Source organism: Staurois parvus, unplaced genomic scaffold (genome assembly GCF_062004578.1).
Source record: "Staurois parvus isolate SC_StPar_1 unplaced genomic scaffold, SC_StPar_1.0 ptg000751l, whole genome shotgun sequence".
NCBI classification, from domain to species: domain Eukaryota; kingdom Metazoa; phylum Chordata; class Amphibia; order Anura; family Ranidae; genus Staurois; species Staurois parvus.
In genome coordinates, this window is record NW_028318547.1 from 164,939 (window position 1) to 176,675 (window position 11,737).

Below are 11,737 nucleotides of genomic sequence, written 5' to 3' on the forward strand. Positions count from 1 at the left end.
TCTCAGTCAAACAAATGGAATTATCTGAGGCACAGTCCCTTTAAGTGCACAGGGGTGCACATTGTGTAGCTTATAAGCAGTCAGGATACGCAGTGACTTCTCGATCAAAGAAATGGCATTACCTGAGGCACAGTCCCTTTAAATGCACGGAGCTGCATCTGATGTAACTCATAAGAAATCAAGATATGCGATGACTCCTCAATCATTATCTGAAGCACAGTCCCTTTAAGTGCACAGAGATGCATATGGTGTAACTTGTAAGCAGAGTATACAGAAACTTCTTAGTTTAAGGATGGCCACCACACAATTCACTTTTTAGAGGCAAAATGACACCTTGAAGCATAGAGCCTTGTAGATATCTTCGAAGTCAAACAGAACATGTGAGTGAGAAGTGGGCATACAGTGTAAAAACCAGCAGTCGTTCCAGGTGATAACAGCATAACAGCATGGAATAGGAGAGTTACAGCCAATAAGAAGCATCCATAACCAACAAAAAGGTACTTATAATGAAATAAAAGTCCATGGAAAGTTTAATGTAAGACCTGGGAGTGTGGTACTGGGCCATTCCTGACCGGTTTTGCCGGTACAACCGGCTGCCTCAGAGGTAGTCTCAAAAAGTTTGCTTGACAGTTTGCTGTCTGGGCTTGGGCACTTAAAATGGACGTCCTGTCCCTACTGAGCATGTGCAGGGCGTGACCACATCCTGAAGTGGCGTGCATGTGACATCACGAGCATACTCAGTCCTGGGAGGCCAAGACAACTGTACATCTTTAAGCTATTTAGCCAACCATGTTACCATGTTACCAAGTTACTGCATACTTTGAGTGTTTACAAGCTTTACCATCTGCACCCTTGTGTATTCAAAGGGACTAGGCCTCAGATAGATGCCAAAATTTGTGTATTCAGAAGTTATTAAGGAAACAAAAAACTGCGCTAAAAAATACTTGCCAAACAAAATAAGTGAATAGTAATCAGATAATTGCTGCCACTTCTAATAAATCAATATAACCAAAAACTCCAAAGTGATTCAGTAGCGCAAAATAACACATACATAAATATAAAAATGAAACTATTAATGTGAAAAAGTTCTTAATAAGCCCACAAAATCTTCATATTCTCCAACAAAATTTACCACGTGTGCAAAATAGATATAGTGTTCCCCCTTTCCGGTGTGCACTCACCAGACCGCAATGCCTCCCATTCTCATGGTTGGCTAAATAGCTTAAAGATGTACAGTTGTGTTCAAAATAATAGCAGTCAGACATCACCAACCTGATCAATCACTGTTTTTGGTAGAAATGATATTTCTACATGCCAAATAATTTACTAGCAGGTGTAGTAGAGTAATAGAAATCCAACAGACCCAACAGTCATGACATGCATGCTGCTGATTCTGTGTAATTGAATCACTAATTGAAAGGGGCATGTTCAAAATAATAGCAGTGTGGGGTTCTATTAGTGAGCTCACTCATTCTTTGAAAAACAGGTGGCAATTATTGCCCTTATTTAAGGAAGGAAGGCAGCAAATGTACATGCAGGTTACGGTGCATTTCTCTCTGAAATTCTGAGGAAAATGGGTCGTTCCAGACATTGTTCAGAAGAACAACGTACCTTGATTAAAAAGTTGATTGGAGAGGGGGAAACATAATAAGAAGTGCAGAAAATGATAGGCTGCTCAGCTAAAATGATCACAAATGCTTTAAAATGGCAACCAAAACCTGAAAGACGTGGAAGAAAGCGAAAAACTACCATTCGAATGGATAGAAGAATAGCCAAAATGGCAAGGACTCAGCCAACAATCAGCTCCAGGAAGATCAAAGAAGGTCTAAAGTTACCTGTGAGTACTGTTACAATTAGAAGACGCCTATGTGAAGCCAAGCTATCTGCAAGAAGCCCCCTCAAAGTCCCACTGTTGAAAAAAATACATGTGCTGTAGAGGTTACAATTTGCCAAAGAGCACAGTGACTGGCCTAAAGAGAAATGGCGCAACATTTTGTGGACTGATGAAAGTAAGATTGTTCTTTTTGGGTCTAGTGGCCAGAGACAGTTTGTCAGACGACCCCCAAACACTGAATTCAAGCCACAGTACACTGTGAAGACAGTGAAGCATGATTGCGCAAGCATCATGATATGGGGATGTTTCTCATACTACGGTGTTGGGCCTATTTATCGCATACCAGGGATCATGGATCAGTTTGAATACATCAGAATACTTGAAGAGGTCATGCTGTCTTATGCTGAAGAGGAAATGCCCTTGAAATGGGTGTTCCAACAAGATAATGACCCCGAACACACCAGTAAACTTGCAACATCTTGGTTCCAGACCAACAAGATTGATGTTATGGAGTGGCCAGCCCAATCCCCGGATCTTAATCTTGTGAGGTGACATCAAAAATGCAGTTTCTGAGGCAAAACCAGGAAATAGAGAAGAACTGTGGAATGTAGTCCAATCATCCTGGGCTGGAATACCTGTTCACAGGTGCCAGAAGTTGGTTGACTCCATGCAACACAGATGTACAGCAGTTCTCAGAAACAGTGGTTATACAACTAAACTTAAGTGATTCAAAGGAAAGCAAAATCTTCAAACATTTTTCAGTTTATATAGTGAATGTTTGAGTTTGTAAAGAAGAATACAAACACTGCTATTTTTTTGAACAGTCTAATTGTCAGGAACGGACTCAGCACTGGTGGTGGGACTCACCTGCCGTGTGGGCTGCAGTACCAGAGCTGACCAGCGGGTGCTCTTAACAGCCAGAAGCTCACAATCAGCCAAACCTGGGGCTGATTGCAGAAAGGTGTATTTAAGCCATGACCAGGCCTGTGCTCTGGGCCTTGGTGTATGTTTTCCCATGAGCCTCTGTACCTGGTATCCTGTGTTCCTGCTTCGTTGCTGACCCGGCTTGATTCTGACCTCTGCTGACCGTCTCCTGTTGAACCCCTGGCTTGCCTGACCATCCTTCTGCCTGATCCCCTGTACCGTGCTGTCCGTGAGTTACTGAACCCGGCTTGTGACCTTGACTATTCTCTGCCTGCTCCTTTGGTACCTTGCTGCCCGCACGTTGCTGACTTGGTCCGTCTGACCACGCTAACTACTCTGCCATCCATCCATCCTGCACGGATCCAGCCGTACCTGCACATACCTCTGGCGGATCCCTCTACCACTAGCAGGTGTACTCAGGGGCTGCGACCTGGTTCCTGTCTGCTCCAAGTCCATCCCCACCATCAGGGGCCCTGGTGAATAAGCAGACTGGGACTTAGACTCCGCGCCCTGGGGAATCCTGTCCTGGGGACCACTAGAGGTACCACCAGACGGTCATTACAGAACCCTACGGCCGGCCTGACCGTTCCACCTCTCCAGCCCTGACTACGCCTGTGTTCCTGCACCTACTAAGATTAGTGGAAGGTTGGTTTGTTCACTGTGCGTATATATATATATATATATATATATATATATATATATATATATATATATATATCTGGGCGGCTAATAATAAACTGTATTATACTGTACCTGAAACCTGCGTTTCCCTGTGTCAGTCCACACCTTTCTGGTCATTCCTAGATTCCTGACATCACACCAAGGACTTTCCTGACCAGAAGTGGCTGCACAGGGAAGCCATCTTGACTTGTTGTGAAGGATGCATCCTGATGAGGTTATATATTTGTCTATGCTAATCTTTGATGACAGAGAATATGCCTATCAGACTCTGCGGGAGTATACCAAGGATCAGCTACTAGAGTGCATACGGGTCGCTCATTCCCTAGTAGGTCAGGACCTAGAGCTCTCTGAGGTGCAACCATTGATTCAGGCTTGTGTTGAGTTGGCTTCATCTAGTACCCCTGAAAGCAGGGATGAATTTCTTCCTCCATTCAGGGCGAGTCAAATAATATCACTGGTATGGTTGTTGGAGGATGATCCGGATTGCTTCTTGGAGCATTATTCAGCATGTTCACCACATGTGCTAAAGAAGTATATAAACGCAGTGCAATATTTGACCAGACAGGCCTTGTGTAAGCTGAGCGTTGTCCAACCCTTACTGCAGACATGGTCAGACTTGTTACACCCAGCCTCAATCAGCTTGCAACGAACCAGTCCTGTTTCTCATCATTCCTCTGCTCAAAGCTCTTTTCCTGCATTCCCGACAGCCCCCCCAGTGACATCCCCCCCAGTGACAGCCCAGTATACCCAGCAATCTACCACATGTCAGTACCCTGCTCCCACTCACTGTACCATCCTGCCAGTTGACTCGGTGCCCGCTGTCGTGCCAGTTGACTCGGTGCCCGCTGTCGAGCCAGATGACTTGATGCCTGATGATTTGGTGCCCGCTGTTGTGCCAGTTGACTTGGTGCCCGCTGTCGTACCAGTTGACTCGGTGCCAGTTGACTCGGTGCCCGCTGTCGAGCCAGATGACTTGATGCCTGATGATTCGGTGCCCGCTGTCGTGCCAGTTGACTTGGTACCCGCTGTCGTACCAGTTGACTCGGTGCCCGCTGTTGAGCCGGATGACTTGATGCCTGATGACTCGGTGCCCGCTGTCATGCCAGTTGACTCTGTGCCCGCTGTCGAGCCAGATGACCTGATGCCTGAGGACCCAGTGCCCGCTGTTGAGCCACATAACCTGATATCTGAAGACTTGGTGCCCGCTGTCGTGCCAGTTGATTCAGTGCCCACTGTTGTGCCAGTTAATTTGGTGCCTGCTGTCGAGCTTGGTGACCCGGTACCCGCGGTTCTGCTAGATGGCTTGGTGCCCGCTGACATGCCCGGTGACTTGGTGCCCGCTGACGTGCCCGGTGACTCTGTGCCCGCGGTTCTGCTAGATGGCTTGGTGCCCGCTGACATGCCCGGTGACTCGGTGCCCGCTGTCGTGCCAGATGACTTGGTGCCCGCTGACGTGCCTCTGCCTGCTGTGCAGCCCGACATGCCAGCCCCTGATGTCCAGCTAAACTGGCCAATAACTGATTCCCAGCCTGCTCCTGGAAATCCTGTGTCCAGTGACCTGCCTTCCTGGGTTCTCCTACACAAAGAGAAGTCTACCAGCAGGAAACCCAGCCAGCCGGTTTACTCCGGCTGTAGGATATTCAGCCAGTGACCTGACCCGGGCGATGGAACATTTTGCCCACTAAGGACTGTTTGGAGCGTCCTGAGGCCGCTCCTTGAGGGGGGGGGGGGTACTGTCAGGAATGGACTCAGCACTGGTGGTGGGACTCACCTGCCGTGTGGGCTGCAGTACCAGAGCTGACCAGTGGGTGCTCTCAGCAATGGACTCAGCACTGGTGGTGGGACTCACCTGCCGTGTGGGCTGCAGTACCAGAGCTGACCAGCGGGTGCTCTTAGCAGCCAGAAGCTCACAATCAGCCAAACCTGGGGCTGATTGCAGAAAGATGTATTTAAGCCATGACCAGGCCTGTGCTCTGGGCCTTGGTGTATGTTTTCCCATGAGCCTCTGTACCTGGTATCCTGTGTTCCTGCTTCGTTGCTGACCCGGCTTGATTCTGACCTCTGCTGACCGTCTCCTGTTGAACCCCTGGCTTGCCTGACCATCCTTCTGCCTGATCCCCTGTACCGTGCTGTCCATGAGTTACTGAACCCGGCTTGTGACCTTGACTATTCTCTGCCTGCTCCTTTGGTACCTTGCTGCCCGCACGTTGCTGACTTGGTCCGTCTGACCACGCTAACTACTCTGCCATCCATCCATCCTGCACGGATCCAGCCGTACCTGCACATACCTCTGGCGGATCCCTCTACCACTAGCAGGTGTACTCAGGGGCCGCGACCTGGTTCCTGTCTGCTCCAAGTCCATCCCCACCATCAGGGGCCCTGGTGAATAAGCAGGCTGGGACTTAGACTCTGCGCCCTGGGGAATCCTGTCCTGGGGACCACTAGAGGTACCACCAAACGGTTACATTACAGGACCCTACGGCCGGCCTGACCGTTCCACCTCTCCAGCCCTGACTACGCCTGTGTTCCTGCACCTAATAAGAATTATACTGTACCTGAAACCTGCGTTTCCCTGTGTCAGTCCACACCTTTCTGGTCATTCCTAGATTCCTGACACTAATATTCACTTTTCTTCAATTTTTTTTAGAGGAACAACACAAATTTGATATATTTTTCTTCATGTTTTGATTTGGAATAGAATGTGTAGTGTTCCCAATGTATTTGTGTGTATGGAAATAAAAACCATTAGAAGGATTTTGAGCTTTATTCGCTTTTTTCAACACACTGCTATTATTTTGAACACAACTGTATATCCTAAGAGAAGAAGATCACCTCCCACTCGATGACACTCGTCGTCTCCAATACACCAAGATCTCACTCACAGATGATATTCCATGGGTTGGTTGGTAATAGGTACAGTCAGGTCCATAAATATTGGGACATCGACACAATTCTAACATTTGTGGCTCTATACACCACCACAATAGATTTGAAATGAAACGAACAAGATGTGCTTTAACTGCAGACTGTCCGCTTTAATTTGAGGGTATTTGCATCCAAATCAGGTGAACGGTGTAGGAATTACAACTGTTTTGCATATGTGCCTCCCACTTGTTAAGGGACCAAAAGTAATGGGACAATTGGCTTCTCAGCTGTTCCATGGCCAGGTGTGTGTTATTCCCTCATTATCCCAATTACAATGAGCAGATAAAAGGTCCAGAGTTCATTTCAAGTGTGCTATTTGCATTTGGAATCTGTTGCTGTCAACTCTCAAGATGAGATCCAAATAGCTGTCATTAAAAAGAATGAACGCACCGGTGAGCTCAGCAACACCAAAAGACCCGGAAGACCACGGAAAACAACTGTGCTGGATGACCTAAGAATTCTTTCCCTGGTGAAGAAAACACCCTTCACAACAGTTGGTCAGATCAAGAACACTCTCCAGGAGGTAGGTGTATGTGTGTCAAAAGTCAACAGAGTGAATACAGAGGGTTCACCACAAGATGTAAACCATTGGTGAGCCTCAAAAACAGGAAGGCCAGATTATAGTTTGCCCAACGACATCTAAAAAAGCCTTCACAGTTCTGGAACAACATCCTATGGACAGATGAGACCAAGATCAACTTGTACCAGAGTGATGGGAAGAGAAGAGTATGGAGAAGGAAAGGAACTGCTCATGATCCTAAGCATACCACCTCATCAGTGAAGCATGGTGGTGAGTTTCATTTTGATGTTTATGTATGTGTTATTTTGCACTACTGAATCACTCTTTCTTGCATGGAACATGTTATAGCTTACAAATAAGTAATGGATTTACCTATTTGGGACCTGTGGAGTGTGGTACGATTTTTTTGTGTTTATTTGTTTTATACTTTTAATTTTGTCTGTAATGAAGAAATTTCATGCGCCACTGATCACCTTCTCCTTTGAATTATTTTTCTTAAGTATTTACAAATTCCCTATTCCGGTTGAGTCCACAACTAATTCTTTTTCTGTTGGTTTTCTTTTTTTAAATTGCAAAATGACTTCAGTTGTAGTCGTATATGCTATAGTATTTTTTTTTTTTTTGCTATTTCCCCCCCCCCCCACAAAAGTGGAGTTACCGTTTTAAACACAACCAGCCACAGCGTATTTCAGTTTGTTGTAGACTTTGATAGGCAGCAGGAATGGATGCTGCACCTGTGTCTCCTGAATGCTCAAAAATGTCAGAATTTGACGCACATAGGCTAAATGCCCAGTAGACATGTAGCCTAGTGTTACTATACTCAAACTAAAATCTTCTTCCCACCCCTGCTGTCACATTTTGAAAATAACGCGCCTATGTGGAACTCTACCCCCATAGCCACGTCATTCATTCAGAGTTCTGTGAATGAGAGAACTACAATTACTGTCAATCATTGCGGCTGACAGCTTGTAGTTCTCAATGAACTGAAAGGGCACTGATGAGTTCTCTTATAGTTCATTCACAAGCCCTGCAGCTTGTAAACAGTCAGCCTGTATTGAAGGTATAGGCTAAAGGCTGCAGGAAGTCTCTGCAGGAACCTGACACTGCACCCCTGATCCATTGATCAGGGGTGCAGTGCTCCTAAGGGAAAAATAATAAATGCACATTTTTTTTCCTGCAAATGTAAACAAAAGAGAAAAATCCAAAGAGAACATAAAAAAAAAAAAATAGAGAGACAATAGAAGCAAACAATGTTTCCTGCAGCACCTGTGTCAGCATTCTTTGGCTGGTCTCTCTCTGTTACCAAAATAAGTAAATAGTTTTGTAATCGCTCAACCCAATTGTGAAAGTTCCAAACAAGTGGGGCACTTATAAAAATAAACTCAATAGAATAAATAAATTATTGAAAAGTAAATGCATAGATAGCCCCAGGGTGTGTCCTATATATAAAAGTGCAAGCACCAAAGGACTACTTGCCTGTATGGTAGGTGATACAGTATGTGTATACAGACTGCAAACAATATTGACAATGTATATAATAGCAAGTGTTTGAAGACAATAATGACCACGGGTGATTAAATGCTAAGTAGAAGCATCTGACATCTTGCTACCCTAAAAGTCCCATTCTGCCAGGAAACCAGAGGGGGAATTCTGGATATGTTCAAAGATAAAACCAGGAGAAAACAGAAGCGCAAGGAATCTAAGTGTAGAAAATAAAAAACTGAATACAAATCTGATGCACTCACAAAAGGACAGTTGCACTGGCTCTGGGTTTAATGAGACAGGTGTGCCGCTGTACTCCCAAATTACTTAGAGGAGATTACAAAAACTGGTGCACTAGGATTCTGGTGCATCTGTGCATGGTAGCCAATCAGCTTCTTACCAGCTTGTTCAATTAAGCTTTGGCAATAAAACCTGGAAGTTGATTGATTTTTGTGCAGAGTTGCACCAGATTTTGCACTTTCCAGTTTTCGTAAATAACCACCCTTTTGTCATCCAGCTGATCTGATGATTAACTACCTGGCCAGGCTGCGGAGGAATCCGCTGACAGAAGCCAGTTCTGGTGCTGACTCATGTGAAGCTTGCCCTCTGGGATGTCATCTTCTGATGACGTGCTCATAACAAAACGTGCTTCCAGGAGGATTCCCCTTCCTCAGCCTAACTGAAAAGGTACCCATCAAACAGCTGTGAATACACACCTGTTAATTGATAGATGTGTGTTGTATTACTGTGTAGAAGGAAATACCAGAAACAAAGGCACATACAGCTTATACAAGATAGAAACAGGCCTGCAAGATCAGCTATACTATGTATTGGGCAGCACAGTATTGGCTTGATGTCTCAAACTGATATCTATATATATATATAGATATATTTTTTTAATGTTTTATGTGAGATACCACTCAGTAGAGTAATGTTGCTTTCTTCAGGTGTGATAAACTTGATTTTTATATTGTTAGGTCATCCATGACGGTCGTTGGCTAGTAGATATTTTGTCCCACCAATATAGTGTGATCTTGAGTAATGTTTTTGATACACAGGTATGTCACAAATGTATTTATTTCTAACTGTGTATGCATACAGAAAAATTATTAAAATGGAAAACTGTAACAAGTTCAGTATTCCGTACTGGTCAAGTTATGCAATCTTGTACTAATACTGCAGTTGTCTGTTATTGACTGTTTTCATTATTAAAAGATCCGTGTACATTTGGAAAAATTCAAGGCAGCACGTATTGCCGGTTTGGTGATGTATCCAACCAACTCTGTACTTGAGTTTTTTATGTGACCACATCCTGGGTTTTGCCCTCTTTCTCCCATCTAGATTTATTTCAGTAACTTTGTATGGGTACCATCCCATTTTCCTGTATGCCTTCACATTGTTTTGCATATGTTTTTATGACTTTATACATATGTCATATTTCTTTAATTGCCCAGCTTTGTACCTTGCAAAATTTTAAATAAGGTATTAAAGAATCCAGGGCAGCAGTAGTTAAAAAATATGTAAACCCAACATTACATATTCCTGATATGTACAGTATATGAAAAAGTATCCTGTTCTCTTTATTGCTTTCTTTTTGTGAATTCCCTGATGTCCCTGCAAGTTCCTCTGCTCTTCTGACTACACTAGGCTTGAAAGCACACCGTGGTCAGTTCTTTAGCTGTGCTAGATAGTTTTTATATCTATACACAAATGTTTTGCCTTTCATTTCTATTTTAAACTGAATGGGTTGTTTAACAATCAGGAGGGTTTACAATCACTTTAAAGCCAGCATTTTTAAAATTTCAGTGCATTCCCTAAACCTGCTTCACTGTGGTAGAGTGCACAGTTACATCAAATCCCCTTCTGCATTCTGTGTCTAGTTACAGGGACTTACGGGGAAGCGAAGATAGGAGAGATAGGGTTTCATTCTGTGTGTTAAATGGTCATTGTTCCCTACAATGCAGCTTGAGAGTCCCTGCCTCCCATGTTTTTGCCCCCATGTGAACAACTCCTTATAAACAGGGTATTATTTATTTTATTTCAGGTACCGTATTTTCCGGCGTATAAGACGACTTTTTAACCCATGAAAACCTTCTCAAAAGTCGGAGGTCGTCTTATACGCCGGTATACGGCGTGCTGACACTTCCGAGCCGGTGTCAGGGCGACACTTTTTAGTTGGCGGCACGGTGCCGTCGCTCCCCCCCCCCTTCCTACGGAAGAGACACTGAGTACAGGGGTGGGCAGGGGGCTGCTGTTTCTTACCTGGCTCCGGTCCCAGTCCCACGACGATCCAGTCCAGGAAGCGCGGCTGCTCCTTCATTCAGTTCGGCTGCTCCCTCACTCGATGTTCGCGCGGCCGCTCGGCTCCGCCTCCTCACCGGTGACTGGGCGCCAGAACTGTAGCTCAGGAAAGGCACACAGGCGGCAATCACCTGTGAGGAGGCGGAGCCGAGCGGCCCTTCGAACATCGAGTGAGGGAGCGGCCGGTATGTGTGCCGTGCAGATGGTGCTGCTGCAACCACGTATGCTGGCTGCAGCAGTACCATGCTGGAACAGGGGTCAGCAAGTGTCATTGGTGTCAGTGGGAGGAATAGTGCCCCATCATTGGTGTCACTGATACTAAAGATGGGGCATTATTCCTCCCACTGACACCAATGATGGAACACTATTCCTTCCCCCACTGACACCAATGATAGGGTACTATTCCTCCCACTGACACCAATGTTGGGACACTATTCCTCCCACTGACACCAATGATGGGACACTATTCCTCCCACTGATACCAATGATGGGGCACTATTTATCCCACTGACACCAATGACGGGGCACTATTTCTCCCACTGACACTGATGGAGTACTATTCCTCCCACTGACATGAATGATGGGACACTATTCCTCACACACTGACACTAATGATGGGGCACCATCATTGGTGTCAATGAGAGGAATAGTGTCCCATCATTGGTGTCAGTGGGAGGAATAGTGTCCCATCATTGGTGTCAGTGGGAGGAATAGTGTCCCATCATTGGTGTCAGTGGGAGGAATAGTGCCCCATCATTGGTGTCAGAGCAAGGAATAGCACCCCATCATTGGAATACCATACTGAAATACCATACCATATTGAAATAAAATCTGATGTTTTTTAATTTTTATTTGGTGTGCGTTGGAAGAGGGGTAGTCTTATACGGCGAGTATAGCCCAAACCCTATATTTTAACAGGAAACGTAGGGGGTCGTCTTATACGCCGGAAAATACGGTACTTATATAGTGCTGTCAATTTACGCAACGCTTTACATGTATATTGTACATTCACATCAGTCCCTAACCCTCAAGGGGCATACAATCTAAGGTCCCTAACTCACATTCACATA

General features: G+C 45.1%; 1 protein-coding gene across 1 annotated transcript in view; it reads left to right on the forward strand.

Moving 5' to 3' along the window:
• EXD1 (exonuclease 3'-5' domain containing 1) overlaps positions 1 to 11,737 on the forward strand; it is a 230,794-nt gene that overhangs the window by 159,495 nt on the left and 59,562 nt on the right. The window contains exon 6 of the mRNA XM_089654319.1: positions 9,344 to 9,424. Within this exon, the coding sequence (XP_089510445.1) occupies positions 9,344 to 9,424 (81 nt within the window). The remainder of the gene's footprint in view (positions 1 to 9,343; positions 9,425 to 11,737) is intronic.